This window comes from Oryza sativa, chromosome 2, assembly GCF_034140825.1.
Source record: "Oryza sativa Japonica Group chromosome 2, ASM3414082v1".
Lineage (NCBI taxonomy): Eukaryota > Viridiplantae > Streptophyta > Magnoliopsida > Poales > Poaceae > Oryza > Oryza sativa.
Genome location: NC_089036.1, coordinates 30,037,664 through 30,059,807, shown reverse-complemented (window position 1 = coordinate 30,059,807; position 22,144 = coordinate 30,037,664). Strand labels below are relative to the sequence as shown.

Genomic DNA, 22,144 nt, shown 5'->3' with positions numbered 1-22,144 from the left:
CTCGATATTATCCGCGCGTCTCCTCTCGATTTCCTCCCCTCTTAATATCTCCTCCTCCATCCCTTCCTCTCCCCTTCATTCCCTTCCTCACCCGTTCCTCCCCTTCCCCTCTATTTTGTGATGTGATGTATTTGTGATCTCTGATGTATTTCTTTTCAATCTGTGATGCATTTCTTTCCAGATCTGTGATGCTATGATTTGTGGATGATTTGGGGATATATAGGGAGCAGATCAATTTGAGCAAAGAAACAAAAAAAAAAAAGAAAAAAACTAGGGATCAACCGGACTGCTTCCACCATTACCAACTGGGATTAAAGATACCCGGATTTATAGTTCCGGTTGTATAGGGGGTTCCCAACTAGGATTAAAGCCCCTTTTTCCACTAGGGTGAGGTACGTTTCGTAGGGTCTAAAATTTCAGCAACGCTATATCAACGCACGTACGTACAGGTAGCCTAGCTACCCGGCCATTACCCAGTGAGCACACAAAATTTATCATGCCCAGATGATCAGGCGTACGATGGGAAGAAGAGGAAGACTGGAAGAGGAAAGTAGGAACTTACCGCGTGTACTGCTGCCCGCCCAGATGATCAGGCGTACGCTGCGGGCGCAGGTACGGAAACTCCCTCCCCCAGAACGTACGCCGGGCCTTCCGCCGTGCAGCTTGCCGCTACCGCGACGAGATGCGTCGCACACTCGCACGCGCCCGCCGCGCCGGGATGCCTGGTATAGTTGTACGGTGGGCGGCCGCCGGCCGGCGCTGCGCAATCACGCAGAAATCCGGTCGGTTAGATTTTGTAGGGGGCACCGGCCGGTGTCCGGTGGCCAAGGGCTAAAGCCAGTAGAGGCCGCGATATGATCTGGGCTGAGCGTACCCAGCCTGCGAGCCCTGTAACATAGGCTGGCTGGGCCGCACAGGTAGTTGGGCCGTGAAGGTGAAGAGAAGATGTCCATGCAGAGGCCTCTGATAGCCCCGCAAGCAGGTGTACACTGTTACATACATGTCTAGACTCTAGAGATGGCAACAGGGTGCTATGACCCGACACCTGACTGGTTTTTACTCTATTAGAAGCTAATTATCTATTATATGCTAATTATGTTTTAACTCTTATACCCATGAGTTTACCGACGGGCGAAAATTCTTACCTATTAGGTACATGGGTATGGGTCTATTCTTTATCTACTCGTACCTACCAACCCGAGGGTGAAAAAACCTGTAGATTAAGCCTAAATCCATGAGTAACATAAAACTTCTTTCTTATCTTAAGTTCTATTCTAGTTATATGAAATTATTATTTGATTTCTTGATTATGTAATATGGTTGTAGATTTTTTTTACTCGACTTTGAGCGCTAATGTTAATAGCATTGTTGCCAGAAGAATTATTGATGGGTTACGGTTCAAAAATAGCTAATTATAGAACAAAACTATAAATGGTATGAGTCAATTATATGGGTATGGGTACCCGTTACCTGCACGGGAGTGGGTACAGGGATGATATCGAAAGCAATACTGTTTTGAGATCCAATGTGATCCGATTTTGTATAATTAAGAATGTGTTATATCTTGTATTCCGGCTCAGGAATGGTTTTGAAACTTGACAATAAAATGAAGGAGCTCAAATGAACATTTTCCTAGGCTGGCTAGGCTGCATAGGTCGTTTGGTTCGTGAAATGTCCACAGGGTTTCTCAGGCGCAAACATGTCCTGGTGTTTTCTCTCAAAAAAAAGCGCGCGTGCATGCACAGGGGGAGAGAGACAGAGCCATCCATTAAGATTGTACTAAATCTACTAACTAATAACAACGTAGTAAAGCATCTGTAAACTAGGCAAGGCACTACTAGATGGAACTACCAATTTTGTTTAGATTTTGGAGTCGGAACTCCTATCCGATCGAGTACGTGTATGTTTCGGCAAAATTTTTTTTTACCTAATCCCTTTCCTGTTCGGTCAGCCCGGATGTAAAAGATACAGTACAGTGCCTGCTTTTCTCTGCAGCAGTTTTGCACAGAGGGTCCAATTTTGAGTGGCATCTTATATTCTTATACGTGCGGCCTGCCTCCGGTTCGTCGGGTCTAGATATGGTAACGGGGAATTCCCCATCGGAGGTTACTCCACCATACCCGCCTCCGCGGTGGAGAATTTTCCCCATCACCATCACCGTGAAATGCAACGGGGCAACATCTTTCCCCATCACCGCCTCCGTGCGGGTAATTTATCCCCGTGGAGCCTCCATCCCCGCTATCAACTTACTCAACAGTCAACATGTATGCATTTCTCATATCAAACAATAATTTAGATACAAAAGATTAACACTCAAAATAACAATTCTAGCCATCAATTTCAGCACATCAACAACAACTACAAGAACACAAGTTCACAAATTCGCAAATGCACATCATCAGTTCACAAATGCACATCATCAATTCATCACTTACAACAACAGTGCAGCAACAAGCAGTGCAACAAAAGTGTGCCCAAGAATACAATATCCATCATATTCCCAGATTAAGCAACAACACAATAATACATGATCATTCATCATTCATCAGTCATCACTCATTAGTTATCACCACATTGCAGCAGCAACACATGTTGTCCAGGCATACACAAAACCATAGTCGGAGTAGGTCTTTTGTGCCAAATATCCAAAAGCATTGCCATGGTTTACAAGTTTATCATGACACATAACAGGGGTTACAAACATCCAAAATCATTGCGAGAACAGTGCATGTCCATACATTCATGGCTTCAAACAAGAGCAAGTCCCTAAATTAAAGAAGTAGCAAAAGATATTCAATTAGTCAAGTACTAGAAAAAAAATGCCCGTGCGTTGCAACGGGTAAAAATATTTTAAAATTGATATACATTATCCAGCTTGCTCGGTTTTTTTAGTTGAATACTCCTTGGTTTTAGGCTGAAAGTCCCATTCATTTCTTTTCAACCCTCAGCCTTGTTCGCTAGCTCCATCCGCTCGGCTTGCCTCTTTGGCACGGCCAGTGTTGGACACAGGATGTTGCGGATGAAAAAATTTAGGTAAGGACGGACGAATCCTTACATACTTTTTTATTATTAGGTACATATTAACACCATAAAAAGTGACCGTGGGTCCTTTGCATGTGCAGCAACCTTTTGTTTCTTTCATGGAAAGAAAGGGCATTAATTTTGTATACTTGAATATGTATTACATCCTATATATCGGTAAGCATATATTTATATATATTTTTGTGTATATAATATGATTATCTTTACTTTTCGAATTAAAAAATGGTTCATTATAAGATTTCAGAATCAATAATTTCGAATTAAAAAATGGTTCATTATAAGATTTCAGAAGCAATCTGTTGAAGAAAGAGGTGCAATACTTTTTATTTTTCAGCAATGGGATGTGCATGGTAATATGATTTGACACGAGGGAAGGAAAGTAGACTTATTCTAGGATGGGCCCATAGACATAGTGCCAGCAATAATAGGTGAAAAAATGCGGGAGATTTGACACGAGGGAGGGAAAGTAGACTTATTCTAGGAGGGGCCCATTAGCCCATAGGCATAGTGCTAGCAATAATAGGTGAAAAAATGCGGGAGAGGAAGGTGGGAATCGAACCCTGGTCGCCGGGATGAAAACTTTCGATGTTAACCATGTAGGCAGATTACTATATGTGCTACGAGATTACATGGAACTTACATATAGTATATAAACCTCGGTTTTGGAGTAGATTGAAAACTGTCCGATCCGTCTATTAATCAGATTAAAACGGATTTAGCTACACGTGTGGGACAGACGAAAAAAACGCCCAGAATCCTTACATATTTTTTAATTAGGTATATAGATTTTATAAGGATATAACAAATAATGGCGGTAGGAGTTTGATTGCTAATTTTAAGTTGTTGAAAGAATAGCTCAATCCGATCTTGGATATCTTGAAGGCAACTCCAAAAGCTTGCTGCTTCTTCGTTATCAGCTACAAGATAACAATTATAAGAATTATTTTGCATCCATTGCATTGTAAAATCTATGCTAAGCATGATGTATGAATAAAACAGCATATGTACCTCGATACTTGTTTTGCAGCCAATCTTGTGAGCACATTAAGGCCTCCAAGAGTTCTGAAGTAAGCCGGCTACGATGCTCACTAAGAACCCTTCCACTTGTGCTAAATGCAGATTCAGATGCAACAGTGCTAACAGGAATAGCAAATATATCTCGTGCTACCTTCCTCAATGTAGGAAAGCTTGTCCCAACCACTTTCCACCAATCAAGAATCTTAAAGTTTTCTGTATTAATTGAAACCAACTCATCCTCTAGGTACCTGTCTAGCTCTGATTTAACGCGTATTGCTGCTGGTGTCCTACTAGTAACACGTGCTGTGATTGAAGACAATAAATCAGAATTGACAAGTGGAGGAGCTGAAGATTCCGTGTTATCCTCATCATCTTCCACTTCATACTCCATCAAATCATATAGAGTGTCTTTCACCTCAGCAACTTTCGTTGCACACTCTTCACTTGACTGACCAGTGATGGTTTCAATGAACCCAAGGAGATAGTCAATCTTAAACCTAGGATCAAGAATGGTGGCCAACCCCATTGGCCCTTGAATATCTTTCCAGTACTTATCAAACTTTTGAATCATTTCAACTGACATTTCCTCTATAGTAGAATCACCACAAACAGCCCACTTCCTAATTTGCTCTTTAGCCTACAGATTTTAAGTAGTTGAATATTGGAAGTCACATAATTTGTGCCAGAAAATACTGCAGTGATGTCATTAAACAACTTGAGCCTATCAACTACCTCACTAGCAAAAGCCCATTCTTCTTCACTAGGAGCACAAATCTTCGAAAGCCAATATGGTCAACAATAGATAAAGGATACTCATGTAATATTGAACCTCAATGAAGATTGTGCAAGTGTCTTTGGCCCCATCTTGATCTTTCTCAATGTGCAAATTTTCAAATGGTCATGTAGATGTGAAGTCCCATTGCTGCTCTTCCCTCCAAGCCGCTTGTGGCAATGAAGGCATTCAGTCTTGACATCACCACAGACTTTGACTTTCTTGAAATCCTTCCAAACAACAGAAGTAAGCTTCCTCTTTGTGCCAAAATTCTCAGAATCATCTTCTGGCTCATCATCTTCAACTTGTATTGGCTCAGAATCATTAACAGACTCTGCTTGTGGTGGAAGTGATTGTGATTCTTGCTGGCTGCTACTCCCACAACCAGTACCAGCAGTTGAATTCGTGGTAAATCTGACAATTGACAAATAAATATAGATCAATATATCTTTCAGCCTATAGAATAATCTTGGAAAACTTGAAATGAAGAATCTCTACACATAAAGCATACTGAAATCTGCTACAGCCTATAGAATAATAAAATTTTTATGAGCTACACTACACAGATTCAGATTCCTTTAATTTCAAAAACTTAAGTTCATAACATATTTATAACTTAACAACATTCAATGTACAACCATACAATATACATGTAAAGATATCTAATTTTCTACAGATACTCTAAATACAACATTCAATATCTAAGAAAATCAAGCAAGCTGCAAATTAATAAATTGCACATGCTAAATTGTTAGGAACTTAGGATTACAAAAGTGAAGCTACAATATATAAAGGGTTAGCGTGAAATCGAACCCCATGGATTTGAATAAGCGCACGCCGTTGGTGGAAGATGAAGCTTCTGGAGTTCTTGGAGCAGAAGGAGCTCCTGCCTTAGTCGAAGCAGAAGGTGCTCCTGCAAGATGGCTTTTTGCCTAGTGGTGGTCCTTTTTATAGGTGGTTGCGGCGGCCGACTGCAGGCCTTTGCACCGGAGTTGGAGGAACCAGATCTGCCCACATGAACAATGGCAGATCCAGCAACAGGCACAACGGCAGGTGTGGCTGCAGCTGCAGCGCTTATAGCATGCGATGGCTGGTCCAACTCCGCATTGGCGTCCCTTATTGTGGATCGCCGAACGTGAGTTAGTGACTCAACGAGACAACGATGTAGCCATGGAAGAGGAATTTAGTGGAGGGGGAGGGGGATATGGTACTGTAGTTAGGCGTCTAGGGAGGGGTACTGAGTTGGGAGTAGGACAGCTAGATGTGCTCACCTTGCATCGTCGTCGGAGCTTAGCAGTGGTGAAGGCGAAGCCATGGTGGACTCGAGCGGCTGGTCGTCGTGTGGACTCGTCGTTTTCCCCTTTCTTGCCACCGAAGCCTTCACCTACATCCACCATCAGCAAAACAAATAAGCCTACATGACGGATCAGATATTGACAGAGGGTGGAGGAGGAGGCCGACGTCCGGTGGCCGGTGCCGAGTCCACGGCGTCCTCGGACCTGGGAGGCTGCGAGTGAAGGGAACGGGACGGCGCGGCGTGGCGCTGGGACCTGGCCACGGGGCTCGGGAGCTGGGAGCTGGGCCACCTGGGACCGGGCGGCTCGGCGCTGGTGCGGTCACCGACACGGCGGGCGCGGCGGCCCGGCGCTGGCGCGGTCGCCGGCACGGCGGGCGCGGCGGCCCTGCGCGTGCGGGTGCGAGATCGGGAGTCGGCGCCGCTTAGCCGCTGTGGCCGACGGACGGTGGCGTGGCGCGTGGCGGCGTGGGGATTGGGACGAGCGGGGCGGACGGTGGCGTGTGGACTGGGGAATGGGGACGAAGGGGATAAGGATTGGAATGGTTAGGGTTACACAACTGCTTTATATACTCTATGCTTTGGGCCTGGTTTTTATGGGCCATATGGGCCAAATGCACAGGATATTACTACACACATACTTTTATATCGGGCCTCCACGGAGGGCGGGGACGGGGGACGGTGAACTAAACCCGCCCCCGCCAGACCCGACGGAGACTACTTTCTCTCCATTTGATTCCCCATGGAGACACAATTGATACCATCACCATCACATAATGGGAGAATTCTCCACGGGGGACCGGGGACCGGGTACCCATTGCCATCTCTAGTCGGGTCCTTCGCTTCTTCCCGTGGACGCCAATCGTCAACCCGGTAAGTTGGTACTACCTTCCCTTCTTCTTCTTTGCTAGTGTTGCTGTTGTCTTGTTTATGACAGCGCGGCGCGGCGTGCTTTGTATGGTATCGTGAAGGGGATGTTTGTTTAATGCATAACATTGCTATAATTTAGATTAGTTGTGGCGTGGTGACGCAAGTAGCTTAAAGATAGTGCCACAAATAATAAAAAAAATACTATGATATCACTTCAGATGAAAATAAACTTTATAGAAGAGTTATTGATATCATTGAGATCTACAACTTTGTAGTGTATTACCTTTTCATTTCAAATCATTTGGAGTATCAAATAAGCATTAGTATTTCTTAAATAAAACAATTAAAACCAGTGAAAAGAATTTGGATACAAATAAAATAAATTACATTTAGATCTCTCTGGAAGGGCTTTTTTTTTAAAGGACGTGAGACCTCTAAATTTGTAAATTTTCAAAACAAAAATTTATTTTTTAAATATTTCAACAAAATCTCTATCTCTATCTCTACTACTTAAAAAATAAGATGTGCTTCCATCGTCCGTAAAAAAAAACCAGACGAAAAAATCCATCCGATCCAAAACAAAACGGGCTAAAAAAACCGGACAAAAAACGGGCAAAAAAGAAAAGAAAAACCAAATCTGTCCCATCAAAAAAGGGCAAAAAAAAGAAAGGAAAAACGAATCCGATTCCGTGGTAAAAAAAAGGGAGAAAAGAAATAAAAAAGGAATCTGTCCGATTCCTTAAAAAAGGGGCGCAAAAAAAACCAGGTGAAAAAAAGACCGGCCAAAAAAAACGAATCCGCGTGGATGCGGTAAAAAAAAGAGAAAAAAAAAACAAATCTAAAAAAAAAGAATTATATGTGGTGCAGTAAAAAAATCGAATCCTATTATATTTGACATGGTACTATATCTCTATTTTCTCTATCTCTACTACTTAAAAAAATTAAAAACGTTTCCGTTGTCCGTAATAACGAAAGAAGGGCGAAAAAAACATTAAAACAGAAAAAAGAAAGTTCGATTCAATTTACTTCCATTGTCCGTAAAAATCTTATCTTATCTTAATCTCAATCTTTCCAAGGGGACGAGCAGCACCCTCCATCCCCGCCCGCGCGATGAAACACCAGCCAAAGAAAAAAAACAAAATTAAGCAGAGGGATAAACTAGATTGAAGTTCCCAAAATTAAAAGAGGATAAACGATATTGAAACTCCCCTAACTCGAAAAGAGGGAATAAAATATATTGAAATTTCCCGACAAAATTCTCTAAATTCGAAGAACCCTAATTTCGGGTAAGAACCATAAGAGTCAAATCCAAATCAATTAAGCCAAGGGTCCGGGTTACTTACCGGACTTGAAGCCCCTGAGCTCATTGGAGCTTTCCGGGAAGTGGCACTGCCGCACCTTCACCTCCTCGCAGTCGTGTCGGGTTCCCTGCATGCGCGCTGTCCTGGAGCACCCCTCCACCGTCCTTTGCCGAAGACGGGAAGCGTCGGCTTGGCGTCGCCCCTACCGCCGATGAGGTCAGGCCGCTCGGCGCTTGTCGCCGTTTGCACGCCCACCTTGCCGGACCGCTGACGTCATGGCATGGCTTTGCGCGCCCTCGTGTGCGCCCCCCAGCCGGCGAAGCAGGAGCCACTCAGCGGTCATCGCTGCACGCGCGCACCAGCTTGCCGGACCACTGTCGTTCCGCTCTCTCGTCGCCGGAGAGAAATGGGATCAGGAGAGAGGGATTTGGGAGCTAGGGTTTTGCCCCTCTCCTCGGTCGGCGCTTCATCCGGCGCGGGGACGATTGGAGCCGTCCATCAGATCAGACGGCTCAGATTCGCCCAGTGTCGGGCCGTCGTCGCCGTTGATTACGCTGCGCCTAATGGGCCACGGAAGTGCATCGGACCGTCCCCGCATATGTGGGCCGCGCTCAGCTGCTCAGCTTGCGGGCCATCGAATGGACTCAACTCGCCGAAGATGGGCCAGCCCAAGTTTGGGCTGGCTTGGGAAGACCTGGGCCGAAAGCAAATTTGATCAAACAATGTGGCTCACATTTTTCAAATTAAAGTCCGTCGGATAAACTCTTAAGTAGGCTTGAAAAATAAATCTAAAACTAAATCCTAAATCCTATGCTAATTGATCAAATTAGACTCGGTTCTACCTATTTGTTAATATATCAAATTATACTTGATTTTTACAAATTTGAGGTTTTTAGGGTGACACTATCAAACGGCGTTTTTCCCGTTGCAACGCACGGGCACTATTGCTAGTAATATAAAAATAAAAAAATCGAGCGAAACCGGTCCATAATAGGGACAACAGATTTTGTGCCCATGGCCCATGGGGTGAATGGTAGAGGGCTTCGTTGCTTTACCAACCCTAGGGCCGAGCTTTTTTCTTTTCTTTTTTTTTTGACTAAACATCTGAATTGTCATTGCATAAAAGGGAGAAAAATAGTTTTGTTACAATGGATTTAGAGTTTGTAGACAGGAAGAGAAAATGTGTTTCCAATCATCTATTACGGATCTATTCTGCACCGCTAGTGTTTGTCCCCAAAAACCTGCCTCGCTTATCCCTCGTTGAAGGCATGCAGCTACAGAAGGTTGTTGCCCCCTGAAAACCACATCATGCCTATGATTCCATAGCACCCAAAAGCAGAGGAGGTAGAAGACATGGCAGTGCTTTGCCGGCAGAAGCTGCGTGTGACTTAGCCGGTAGAAGAACTGAAGGTCTTGGATTGAGGGTTGCACTCCAATATTTGTCCAGAAACTGACCACAAAAGGGCAAGTGAAGCACAAATGGTTTGCCGTCTCGTCGCCACTGTTGCAGATCACGCAAGACGCTGACTGAACAATCTTCTTCTTCAAGAGATTTTTCATTGTGGACAGTCTATTTCGAACCAGCAGCCAAGCAAACAGTTTTACCTTCAACAGTGCTCTGCTGCTCCAGGTGAACTTCCAATTTGGCGAGGTAATACCTGCAGGAAATTTTGCCTCATAAATTTGTTTAGATGTGAGTGTGCCAGAACGATCGTCTTGCTCTCTCCGGTCGCCGACGGCCGCTACTCGCCGCCGCTAGTCCGCCACCTTCCCTCCTTCCCTCTCTAAGCTAAATCGGGGCCTTTGTACCTGGTCGCCGACCACCTCTCCAAGCTAAATCAGGCCATCTGTCCCTCTACCTCTGCTAGTACCGAGTAACAGTCTCCAACCCAAATTTCGACATTATCGATTTGATTCAGTTGAATCGAGGCAAGGTAGAATCGTTTAAGATCAATCCAACGTATCCGGCGCCTGTTTTTTTAATTTTCACTCTCTCTTCTACCTAATTGCTGCCTCTCGTCGGCGGTAAGTATCTCTCTGTTTTTTTTTCTGTATGCTGAATTGCTGATTGAGGTCTCCTGAGCGATCTATTTGGAATCACATACCTCCGGTTTTCCCACCTAAATTGACAAAGTATAGTATTTACTTAATTTCGTTTTGAATACGGAAAGACACAATCCAATTTCAATCAATGAAACGTGTCGTTTTTCAGGTCCGGTGACCTGTTTTATTCGGTTTATCATCAATCTGCAATGGCTAACAAGGGAGGGTATCTAAGCGTGTTAGCGCCCATTGAAACTACACCAACCATCAAGCAAGACCACATTACTTCCGTAAGCGTTTTATTTTGTAAATCTACGTCATTCTTCCCCCTCCCCCGTCCATGAATCCTCCAACTTTTCCTTCGAATTTTTCTGCGGTCATATAGTTCCCTTCTTTGACTGTGGTCGGTATTTCAGATTTCATCTTTAAGTTTGCTTAATGTTTTCGCACCAAATGCAGAATGCTGACCTACAAGACAGGATTAGCCAGTTGCCAGATGATATTTTGCTAGCCATCCTTGATGGACTCAATGTCCGAGATGCTGCAAGAACAAGCCTCCTCTCAAAGCGTTGGAGGCCACTCCCCACTATGATATCACATCTTACAATAGATGTTTCTGACTTTGATCCCAAGAGCATGTCCAGCTTCTCTGATGATGAACTGGGTCGGATCAATGCAACAGTGGTTAAGGCAACGAAGAGCATATTGGCATGCAGGAAGTCAAATGAGCACACTATCAGCCTCCTATCCATGAGATTCTACTTGAGAGACGATGACTGCATATCCTTTGGACACACTGTTGGCCACGTTATGGCAACCCAAAAAGTTGAGATGATTGAATTTACAATTTTGACAGAGAAAGATGACAATCAGTGCATTGACGATGATTTCATCGTCTATGGGAGACGTTTTGCGTTGTTCTTCAGTTATTGTCCAAATACATTCGGAGGTCTCACAGGACTCCAACTTGAGAATTTGAGATTTGGTGAACCAGAAATCATTGATGTCCTCAACACTTGCAAGCGATTAAACTATTTGCGTTTGTATAACTGCAGCTCAGGAATTTCCACTTTTTTGGAAGTTGAACACTTGCAACTCAGTGAACTTAGTATTATTAATTGCCGTTTTGGAATAATCAAACTTAGTTCACTCCCAAAACTCACACGGATGATCTTTGGTGGTTGGATAGCTTTCCAAGATCCACTTTCTTTTGGACATGTTCCATTACTGGAGTCTGTAACCCTCACCAATGTTGGTCTTAGTTGGCACAATGCGGTGAAGTTGAGCGAATTTCTGAGCAATATCTCTATAAGAGATCTGACTTTAGATTTTAATAGTGAAAAGGTATATCAATGTTATTCTTATAGTTCCATCTAAAAAGGATTATTCTTCTGCTCTGATGGCTTTACTTGTATGTTTGTACCATGTCATGTACTCATGTGTTCTTTTCCTTGTTGCATATTTGGGTTCAACCAGAAGGCCCAAAAGCACTTGCATCTGCATTCCACAAACTAAGGGTTGTGAATTTAGTTGATCTTCCTGAAGGGTATGATCCCTCGTGGACAATGTTCTTTCTTGAGGCTGCACCCTCCTTGAGGGAGCTATACGTGGCGGTAAGCACCTGCAACTGATGCTTGATTATCTGCTAAGCCTTTTACATCAGGGGCGTAGCCAGCTAGGTGGCACCGTGGTTCACGGACCATCTAAAAATTTGAAATTATAGTATATGTGCTGGTTAATATAGTAAAAATTGTATAGTGGACCACCCTTTTAATTGACATATTACATATAGATGGACTACTTTTAATTTAAATTTTAACTACGCCACTGTTTTACATTTTGCATTGACTGCAATTTCTGAGATATGTTTTGCGGCCTGCAGGTATGGGATCATCTCTGCGAAATAGAGACGGATGATGAGAGGAGGAAAGCCTACTCATACAGCGAGAATAAGAACGCGGATTGGAATGCGTCTGCGTCAGATTTCAAGAACCACAGCCTGTCAACGTTAGTCATGTTTGGCTTTCAGTCGAACGACGAAAACTTGATTAGGTATATCAGACTTGTCATGGATGCAGCGGTGAACCTTGAGGATATATTCCTGTATAAGAGGATGGCGTGTGAAAAGTGCAAGGGCAAGAATCCAAGGCCCTTGAGGTACCCGTCGACCAAGAAACAGAGACAGGCACTGAGGAACAGAATTGCTCTGGGGACACATTCGCTTGCTACGATCCATTTCCCAACTGTATTAAGGGCTAATCACTATGCAAAACTGTTGTATTAAGGGCTCAAAGCCGCGTACTAAGTTATCAATTTTTTTTTTCATACTTCCTTTTTAAGCTCTAATAAATGTCATCGGCGAGCGTCTAAAAAATACCATACCATTGTACTCCCTCTGTCCCCTAATATAAGGTATTTTAACATCTTGCTTGTATTATTTGATCATTCGTCTTATTCAAAAAAAATTAAAATTATTATTTATTTTATTTGTGACTTACTTTATTATCCTTTATTATCCAAAGTATTTTAAATATAACTTTTTATTTTATATTTGTATAATTTTTTTAATAAAACGTGTGGTTAAATGTTAAAAGAAAAAGTGAATATCTCTTCTATTAGGGTATGGAGGTATCCATCTTTCCTAAAGAAATGTCATCGCCGTCGGTTTTCCATTAATAGCCAATCGTGTTTACTGTCGGTCAACACGGTCAAAATCCGCCGTAACAAAGGGGAGCTAGATGCATCTGAAGAATGCCGTAAACGCTGAGATCGACTGCATCCTCTCCATGTCTGGCCGAACGCGAGTTTGCCGATTGCTTTGCAGCTGGTGATCTAGCGGCCGATTCCTCGCACGTTGCATCGACATGGAGGAGCCCCATTGCCGGCAACGAGAGGAGGGTGGGAGGAGAAAGGGAAGGAGAGATTTGTACACAGCTGCAGCCAGGTGAGACCCACCATGGTACGTTGCGCCGCGCCGGCTTCCGCGCGGCGGCAACATGCCGTGGCGGTGGCCGCAGATGCCTCGACTGCAAAGCATGTCGGCGCGGGGTGCAGCGGCCAGCTGCAGCCGTGGTCGTCTTACCGCGCGCGGTCCGCGGTGCTTGCCGTGCCAAGACGTGGAGCTATGCCAGTATGCCTCTCGTGCGTGCTATGTTATGAGCAAACACCACGTAGCATCAATATAATCCCTCCATTTTATATTATAAAACTTTCTAGTATTATCCATATTTATATAAATATTTATAAATCTAGACATACATATATATATATACATATATACATATACATATATATATACATATATATATATATACATATACATATACATATATATTCATTAACATCTATATGAATGTGGGCAATGTTAAAAAGTCTTATAATATGAAAAAGGGGAAGTATGTCGCAAACACCACATAGCATCAATATATGTCGCAGAGTTAACGTTGCAGGTGCGGTACGCCTCACCAAAACACGTAAAGAATAAGTACGTGGCTTTAACCTAGTAGTAACAGATAAAGTTCTCGTTGTCACTGCTGAGACTTCACATAGCCCGGCAATAACCTAGAGGCCGCGATATGATATGGGCTGGGCGCCCTGCCTGCGAGCCCCTGTAACATAGGCTGGCTGGGCAAGTAGGTGTACACCGCTACATACATGTCTCTGTATTCTCTCAGGGTTAGCAACCTGCTAGTGAACTTCTAATTACTCCTCTTTCCAGGAAAACAATAGTGATATCCACCATATCAGTAGCATTGATCGGAATGGTCTTCAGAATACACAATTCCTTGCTAGTTTGGTACTAAAAACGCCAAATGTCACAATAACTCAATCATAAGCAAATGCAGAAAATGCGGATACCCGCAAGCAATACGTCGTCTTCAGCGTAAATACAGATAAATCTCCAGCACATCAAATAATACGACGCTAATAAGGGGCAGGAAAATCCGGTAGAAGCATTCAGAAGTCAGAACAGCCCATGGCATAAACGTTCAGAGTGTAGCTTTCAGCAGCGACAACGTTGGACTTCTTGAAACGCTGGTGGTCGCTTCCTCCTGAGATAGTCAATCGGCCTTGCCCTCCTGTGCACCGACCTCCTGCAGATAGTGCTCCGCGTCCAAAGCAGCCATGCACCCTGGATACAATGATGAGTTAGAAGTCTGCCACAAAAATTTTATGCTCAGCAGTAGCCATCAATGATGAGTTAGAATTGATCTTGTCGACAGAGTCATGCATATAGACAATTTCTCTCTTTTTTTGAAGTGCATGTCTATTGGATCAAACTCCTGAAACAAGCTAGCACAAAATAATAGTAATAATAATAAGGCTTCATCATGTACTAACCATACTGACCATGTATCAACCAACATGAAAATCACAAAGGAAAAACTCTGTATGCTGCTTCTGAGATGAAAATCTTATCATCAGGCTTTTTCCTTTCACACGACAGGTAACAAGGTAGTTCTTTCTGAAGTATATAGAAATGGCATACTGCTTTCATTCTACATCAGCAGTACTGGCCTTATTCCCTGATTCCAATTTTTGCTAAACAACCAGACATCAGGATTAAAATCAGTCTCCTATGACTGTGTCCATCAAAAATGCCAATTTGGATTGTTTCTGACCAAGACCATACTTGGTAACATTATTACTCCCTCCTTCCCTAAATGTTTGACGCCGTTAACTTTTTACAACATGTTTGACCGTTCATCTTATTCAAAAACTTTTGTTAAATATGTAAAACTATATGTATATATAAAAGTATATTTAACAATGAATCAAATGATAGGAAAAGAATTAATAATTACTTAAATTTTTTGAATAAGACGAACGGTCAAACATGTTTAAAAAAGTCAACGGCGTCAAACATTTAGGGATCGAGGGAGTACTTTGTTTATGACCATCCGGAACTCAAGTTTACAGAGCATGCATGGAAAGTGAACCCAGTCTCTGCTTATTCCTCCACTATGTTGTCCATCAAAAAGGTCAATTTATTTCAGCAAGTCCATACTTGGTAACATATTAGTTTACTTTGTTTATGCCCATCCGGAACACATGTTCACAGCACGCAGGGAAAGTGAACCCAGTCTCTGTTTATTCCAATTCATTCTTTTATGCAATAATAAGTTCAAACTCCATCTCTGACAGGATCAAGAAGGGAGAATGGCGAAACATGACCAATTATTGAAGTTTGAGCATGGAGAATTTTGCATGTGCCCTCTAACCACATGAAAATGTAACTTGCACTCTAGTAAAAATACTTGCTGCAACATCAGTTAGCATGTAAACGCTTAACAAAGTTAACTCACATCACAGGAGTGACAGAGTGATGTACTGACCATACTTCTGTTTTTGATTTTTTTGCAAAAATACAGTCCGTACTTTGTAGTGTAGAAATTGAAATGCACTCTTCTATACTAAATGGGAAGTAGCACTTTTTTTTATTCCTAACAATATTTGGAATGCCTTAACTATGAAAATCCCAGAATAGCTTGAAAGTCACTTATCCCAGTTCAACAAATTCCATGATTAACTACCAGCTACTTATTAGTCAAACATATGAACCTACATGGTACTTTGGAAGCATTAACCGGCCTCAAATACACCTAACTTTTTTTAGGACTAATACACCCAATCCTAGCTTGGAAACAGAGCACGCATTCAACATGCCCAAAAGGTAGTTAGTATATCTAATCAACTATGCTAGATACATAATGAAAGCACTTATTTCAGAAACTCAAACACGTTAACTCTATGATAGCTTAAAAAGGTTCTAATTTTGACCATCATCATTCGCTCACTACATACTCAAGCCCTGAACAATTTCTATTGCAATTCGCACTAGCAAATAGCAACCCATGAAGCGACTGATCTCTAAGAAAGTGCAGAAAAAAATTAATCACAGGTAACCTGAAAAATCATCAATTCACAAACCTGATCCAGCGGCAGTAATAGCCTGGCGATACTTCTTGTCCTGCACATCCCCAGCAGCAAAGACCCCCTTCACACTGGTGTGCGTGGAGCCTGGCTTGGTGGCCACATACCCATCAGCATCGAGCTCAAGCTGCCCGCCGAGAAACTTCGTCGCCGGTTCATGTCCGATGGCGAAGAAGAGACCGGACACCTGAAGGTCGGAGATCTTCCCAGTAACCAAGTTCTTCACCTTGACACCAGCCAATGGACCTCCACCCTCGCCGCCGTAGGCCTCGACGACCTCAGAGTCCCAGAAAACCTGGATCTTGGGGTTTGACAACGCCCTGGCCTGCATGATCTTGGAGGCGCGGAAGGTGTTGCGGCGGTGGATGATGTACACATGGGAGCCGTACTTGGTGAGGAAGTTGGACTCCTCCATGGCGGAGTCGCCGCCGCCGATGACGGCGATGGGTTTGTTCCTGAAGATTGGGGCGGCCCCGTCGCAGACGGCGCAGGCGGAGATGCCGCGGTTCCAGTAGGCGTCGGAGCCGGCGAAGTGGAGTCGCCGGGCGACGGCGCCGGTGGCGACGACGACGGCGTCGGCGAGCACGGTGGTGGAGTCGGAGGCGACGCGGAAGGGGCGGGCGGAGAAGTCGACCGCGGTGACGGTCTCGGAGATGATGCTGGTGCCGAACCGGAGGGACTGGGCGCGGCACCGATCCATGAGCTCGCCGCCGAGGATCCCCTCGGGGAACCCCGGGAAGTTCTCGACGTCGGTGGTGGTGGTGAGCTGGCCCCCCGCCGCGATGTCGTTGGCGAGCCAGCCCTCGAAGAGCACGGGCTTGAGCTCCGCGCGGGCGGCGTAGATCGCCGCCGTGTGCGCCGACGGCCCGCTCCCGATGATGCACACGCGCGTGCGGAGCGGCGCCCCGGCGGATCCCTCCATGGCTTGGCTGCGGCGGCGGCGGCGCGGGTCGGAGTCTCTCCTCAAAATTACGCTTCCTACCCGGCACTGGTCAGACCGTCAGACCGAGAAGGGAGGAGGCGACGAGCCAATCAACGGCCACCGCGCTCGGTCGGTCATACCCCCAGATGGATGTTGAGTTGTTGACCGAAACTATTTTCTTTTTCTTTGGACAACAAGTTGCAGAAAATCCACAATAATTGACAAATGGCAATTTTTTTTTAAAGAAACACACAAACACTCACAACACGATGCATACCACACTTTTAAACGCGCCGTACTCCTATAAACACCTCCAAAAAAACTGAACTGATATATCTCCATATGAACACACATTTTATCTCTATTAGCACATTTAGAAATCTGGATTAACATATCTTGAGTTTCATGAAGTTGTTGCGAGTGCATTACTATCAACGGCTATATTGTCTACTGTTGAAAGAATAATTAACCGTAAAAGCGAGCATATGTGTCAACTTTATAACTTCGATCTGAGTTGGATTTGAGCTACGCTCACTTGACGGCAAACTTTTCAACTGCACAGTATGCACGCACTAGATTCACAGATCGCAAGCGAGAGCGATCAAGTGATGTTAACAAACTAAGCTCAAAAATAGAGTTTGTGGTGTGACGACACAAGCAAAATCATGTCGGAGTATTAGGATTCGTGGTGCGATTTGCACATACGTGGATCTGCAAATCTTGCTCCTTCCGACCAGCTTCATTCAGATGAGGCCCGCCAAAAAAAGAAGGGCTTCATTCAGATGATGGCGAGAAATAGTGGCTTCCATCTTTTATCTTTCGGATGGAAACCCAAACAGATCGATCGAAACTTCCGCTGCGTGACACAGCCAAAGTGAATCACTCTCTTCCCATCACTACTTCCACTCTCCGTGCAGTTTCGTTAAGATAATGGCCAGTACGTGCGCCATGTTTATTTGGATTTGGTCGTTCTAATGATGATGAATTGATGATGATGTCCTCCTCCATTGCTGCATTACCTGTCGAGCTTTTCAGGATTCAGGCAGGAGAGACACGAGCACAGGAACATGCTGCCGACTGCCCACTGCTTTAATCCTTTTTGTTCATGCAGCCGATCAAATCTCGCTTTCGATCCCTTTGCTGTAAACAAAAAATTCAGAGGCAGCGTTTCGTTCAAACGGACCAGAATAAACAACACTAGCCGCTGGCCCATGAGCAGATTTTTCTCTCGACCAAATCCACGATACTAATTGTAGCAACGGGCTTTTCTACTACTACCCGTGGGCTTTTGGCTAATGACCCAGCCTTGTCTCAGCTTCAGCATTTTTACCATTTATTCACGCTACATCATTGAAAATTTTAAATGCAGTTCTTTCAGGATGATGCAATGGCACTTTCAGACAAAGAAAAACCTGATCGATAGCAGTGTCGGTGTCCGGCTGTCCGCTGCTCCCGTGCTTTCACTAACTAGTTGACAAAGATAAACCAGCATTGTCCACAGAACAGCTAGTGACAAACAAATTAAGCCGATAAGAAAAATCAGTAACAGGTGAGACGCAAAGATTTGTTTGGCCAGACTAGCTATGTGTTTCTGACTTTCTGTAATTGGTGAGAAATTAACCCCATCCATTTGGGCATGCATTAATTTTTTTGCCAAAAAAAAAGACAGATATCGTCAAACTGACTCTCCATCGACACTTACTTTCAGCAGAAGAAAATGGAGTACACTCACACGGCAGAACAAAGAAATTGGCATGCACCATTAAAAAAAGAGAGAGCATGCACGCTGCATGGAAAGTTTTTTTTTTTTGAAGGAAATCGCTGCATGGAAAGTATATCTGTAACAGTCTGAAACGTTAACACGTATTTGAATATTCAGTTGTATTATTCTTGCCCCGTCCTTTTCTATCGAATAAAATCCCATGGACCTGGACGGCTAGACGGCCGTTCGTGGAAGAAAAATTTTGTCACACAAAATTAAGGTCTACTCTAATACAGATGGCAGTTGGAAAACAAGTGTTAATATCTATCTTGAACCAATGAGCATGGCAAAAAAATTCAGATTATGCGGCTCACATTTCACGCCCTGTTAATTACATCCTCATGTGTATTAAGACATGAGTGTCGTCAATCCAAAAACTAGTTTCACATCTTAATTTAGACTTCATTCGAAGCACACATTTACAACCTTTTAACTAATCTGTATCTTTGTTCCAAAAAAAATTGCAGCCATTCCAGACTTTGATCAGATTGTTGTCAGGTCTACCGATGATCTCCTGCCGCTGGAGCTGGCGTAGTCCTCGACCGGGACTGAGTTCCGCTTGATGAACTCGAGGCAGTCGGCGATCGCCTGCGCGTAGAACGAGTTGGACCGCATGAACGACGGCGGCACTGTCCGCCGCCCGCCGTCGACGTGATGCTTCCCGCCGCCGACGAGGAACCTCGTGCTGCTGCTCCGTGAGCAGCCGCCTCCAGCCGACGACGAAGACGACGACGACGACCGCGGCCGCCTCACCGCCAGCAGCTGGCGCACGTACCGGCCGACGAGGCCGAGGAACGTGAGCAGCTTGGCCCGCAGCCGCCGCACCGAGAACCGGTTCCTCGGGCACAGCCGGAACCCCCTCGCCGGCGGCCGCCGCCTCCGCCACCTCCTCCCTATCCTCACGTAGCTCTCCGGCGAAGACGCACAACCCTCCATCTCTCTTCGAATCTTCGATCTCCTTTACGTGCGTGTGTGAATTGCGATCGATTCTGTACGGCCTCCTGGATCGCGAGCTATACTCTGCTTGATGCTGCCGCTGCCGGCTGCCGCTGCTGCTGCTGGTCAAGTGGCAGCAAGCGAAGCAAACTGGGGTATATATAGCTCTCGCGCGCGGGTGTCGGGGGAGAGGAACGAGGCAGGAAGGTAGGTTTGAATCGAGCCTTTTCGCGAGAGCGACATGCGCGGGGAGTAGCTTAATTAAGCTGCTACTCCACTAATTAACACGCGATGTGAAGCCGGTACGGACAAGCAAACAGCCAGTGAAGCCAGGGGGGGCAGTGTGACGTGTCCGTGTAAAATGTGAAACGGGTGGCCAGCCTGCACGCCAAATTTCGCCGCGTGATTGGTTGGGTCATCGACCAAGCAGATCAAACAGCAGCTGCTGACAGTGTTACTACTAGTAGACATGAGTGAATTAATTAGTGGGCATGCGTCCGTGCGTGCGCCCTGCTCAGTTCTACGTAACTGCGTAGAGATTACGTATAGAATAGTGATGTTTCGTCCAGCAGAGTGAGTGGACTTGTAGGGGTTAAGCGCAGCAGTTAACCATAAACATGCGAGTTGGCAGGAGTTTGGCAGGGCTAGTTAAAAACTCAAAAGAGCCATTAACAAATGTACTGGCATGACGGATCTGTCAGGAGATCTCTCGGCACACGGTATATGGGGAGGTGGATGGAGTTTGTTCGTACCGGCATGAGGCCAGTTGCTGCAGACAGTTTGATTCTTGTGACCCCATGAACTTGAATAATAAACTGTGTGCGTATCAGCGAAGAGCTAGTATATCTATTGAAATACTATGAAATGATGTGCGTGGATACTCTGATATCCAGCTGGTGTGTACGTCTTTGTCCCGACCAACAACCCAAATATTTTCGTGTTGCTGTCCTCTCGATTCAGTTTTCATGCATACATATATTCAGCTCAACGAACGTTAACACGTAACACCACAGCAAGAACACACGTCAGATCATATCCTTGACAATCTCCCTCTTGACGTACAATGCATGCATTCCAGAACTTTTTTCAAGCAGATCGATGGAAAAATCCGTCCGTACATAAATTAGAGTCTTGGATCGATTAGTCAAACCGTTGAGCTTGAGGTCACAGGAGAGCCACACGTACCGCATGCCACGCACCTGCCGATCGATCGAGCCGCACGCAACGCAGGCACGGGGGCTCGCGCGATCCGCAAAGTCGCGATCGATCGATGGTGGCCGCGCGCGCGCGGTTAGGTACGCCGTGAGCCGGCGAAACGGCCGGAGCCGAACACATGGCGCGCGCGCGTGCGCGATGCGAGATTGCGAGGAAATAATCGTATTCTCATGCCGAGGCTACCACGGGAGACGGAGTTGGTCGTACGTGCGCCGGTGCGCCCTGCGGAATCTCGCGGCTCGGCACGAGGGCGGACGGGGCGTGGCATGCGCGGCCGCTCACCTACGACCGCGACCGTGCGTGCGTGTGTGTGTGTGTGAAGGAGACACGGCTTCGCATGGAGGGGAAAGGGGGCGTGAGTGAAGGGGACACGTGTGGTGGACTGGGGGCTGGGACTGACGGCCGTGTGGGTGAGTGGCGTGGCGCCATGTCGTTTTTGCCTTTTTGTGTCCGTGTTGGGCCGATGAGTGAAAAGCAGGAGTAGCACGTTTTGTTTGGAGCACGAGCCACAAGGTGTGCGTATAATTAAAGAAAAGGGGATGGTTTACTTTTGGACTTTTTGAGTCTAATGGCATTTGAGTACATGCAGCACTGAGTAGGAGTACGTTTTAAGCTGCTGATTAGTAGTATATACTTTGCTCTTAGAGCAGGTACAATAGCAGGATATAAGCCAGCTGCAAAGATATTTTAAAGAGATAAATAAGGAGAGAGAAGAGCAGCGGGCTACAAATTTGTAGCCAGTTATAGCACGGACTCCAAAACGCAGTGTGTTTATGATAGGTGGGACTAGATATTAATAGTGTAGTATGTAAATATTGTATGAATAAACTACTAGATTGGCTATAGATGAATTAGAGATAGTATTTGGCTACACTATTAAACTTGCTCTTACACGGTTACACCTATTGTGTTCTTCCGGAAACACGGAAGTGTGTTGACGACCTAGAGCCGATGTTCTCCCTGAAGACTGAAGACCGAAAAGAGTACAGCTAAGGTAAGCTACTGATTATAGTTGGCCATAAGGCCCGAGGCCCGA

The 22,144-nt window shown here is 45.0% G+C and overlaps 4 protein-coding genes across 4 annotated transcripts; 1 reads left to right on the top strand and 3 right to left on the bottom strand.

The window, feature by feature from the left end:
* Positions 1-9,439: 9,439 nt before the first annotated feature.
* LOC136355289 (uncharacterized) lies at positions 9,440-10,199 on the bottom strand. Its single transcript, XM_066307677.1, has 2 exons — positions 10,176-10,199; positions 9,440-10,051 (listed from the first exon to the last, which is right to left on the bottom strand). The coding sequence occupies exons 1-2, from the start codon at positions 10,197-10,199 to the stop codon at positions 9,440-9,442; spliced, it is 636 nt and encodes a 211-aa protein (XP_066163774.1).
* Positions 10,200-10,548: 349 nt separating this feature from the next.
* Positions 10,549-12,634, top strand: LOC4330506 (F-box/LRR-repeat protein At3g26922). The gene is made up of 3 exons (XM_066308098.1): positions 10,549-10,629; positions 10,799-11,683; positions 12,222-12,634. The coding sequence occupies exons 1-3, from the start codon at positions 10,549-10,551 to the stop codon at positions 12,621-12,623; spliced, it is 1,368 nt and encodes a 455-aa protein (XP_066164195.1). The 3' UTR covers positions 12,624-12,634.
* Positions 12,635-14,015: 1,381 nt separating this feature from the next.
* Positions 14,016-17,317, bottom strand: LOC4330505 (thioredoxin reductase NTRB-like). Its single transcript, NM_001416847.1, has 2 exons — positions 16,271-17,317; positions 14,016-14,471 (listed from the first exon to the last, which is right to left on the bottom strand). The coding sequence occupies exons 1-2, from the start codon at positions 17,193-17,195 to the stop codon at positions 14,401-14,403; spliced, it is 996 nt and encodes a 331-aa protein (NP_001403776.1). The 5' UTR covers positions 17,196-17,317; the 3' UTR covers positions 14,016-14,400.
* A 1,883-nt stretch (positions 17,318-19,200) lies between these two features.
* LOC107278218 (uncharacterized) lies at positions 19,201-20,021 on the bottom strand. Its single transcript, XM_015769418.3, has one exon. It carries the CDS (start codon positions 19,891-19,893, stop codon positions 19,441-19,443), a length of 453 nt encoding a protein of 150 aa, XP_015624904.1. The 5' UTR covers positions 19,894-20,021; the 3' UTR covers positions 19,201-19,440.
* Positions 20,022-22,144: the final 2,123 nt, after the last annotated feature.

Coding starts and splice junctions, on each gene's coding strand:
- LOC136355289 (XM_066307677.1), bottom strand. CDS start 10,199: ATGTCGAAATTTGGGTTGGAGACT. Junction 10,052..10,175: donor CGAAATTTGGGTTGGAGACT/GTTACTCGGTAC, acceptor GTGGCGGACTAG/CGGCGGCGAGTAGCGGCCGT.
- LOC4330506 (XM_066308098.1), top strand. CDS start 10,549: ATGGCTAACAAGGGAGGGTATCTAAGCGTGTTAGCGCCCATTGAAACT. Junction 10,630..10,798: donor AGCAAGACCACATTACTTCC/GTAAGCGTTTTA, acceptor CACCAAATGCAG/AATGCTGACCTACAAGACAG. Junction 11,684..12,221: donor TAGATTTTAATAGTGAAAAG/GTATATCAATGT, acceptor TGCGGCCTGCAG/GTATGGGATCATCTCTGCGA.
- LOC4330505 (NM_001416847.1), bottom strand. CDS start 17,195: ATGGAGGGATCCGCCGGGGCGCCGCTCCGCACGCGCGTGTGCATCATC. Junction 14,472..16,270: donor TATTACTGCCGCTGGATCAG/GTTTGTGAATTG, acceptor CATTGTATCCAG/GGTGCATGGCTGCTTTGGAC.
- LOC107278218 (XM_015769418.3), bottom strand. CDS start 19,893: ATGGAGGGTTGTGCGTCTTCGCCGGAGAGCTACGTGAGGATAGGGAGG.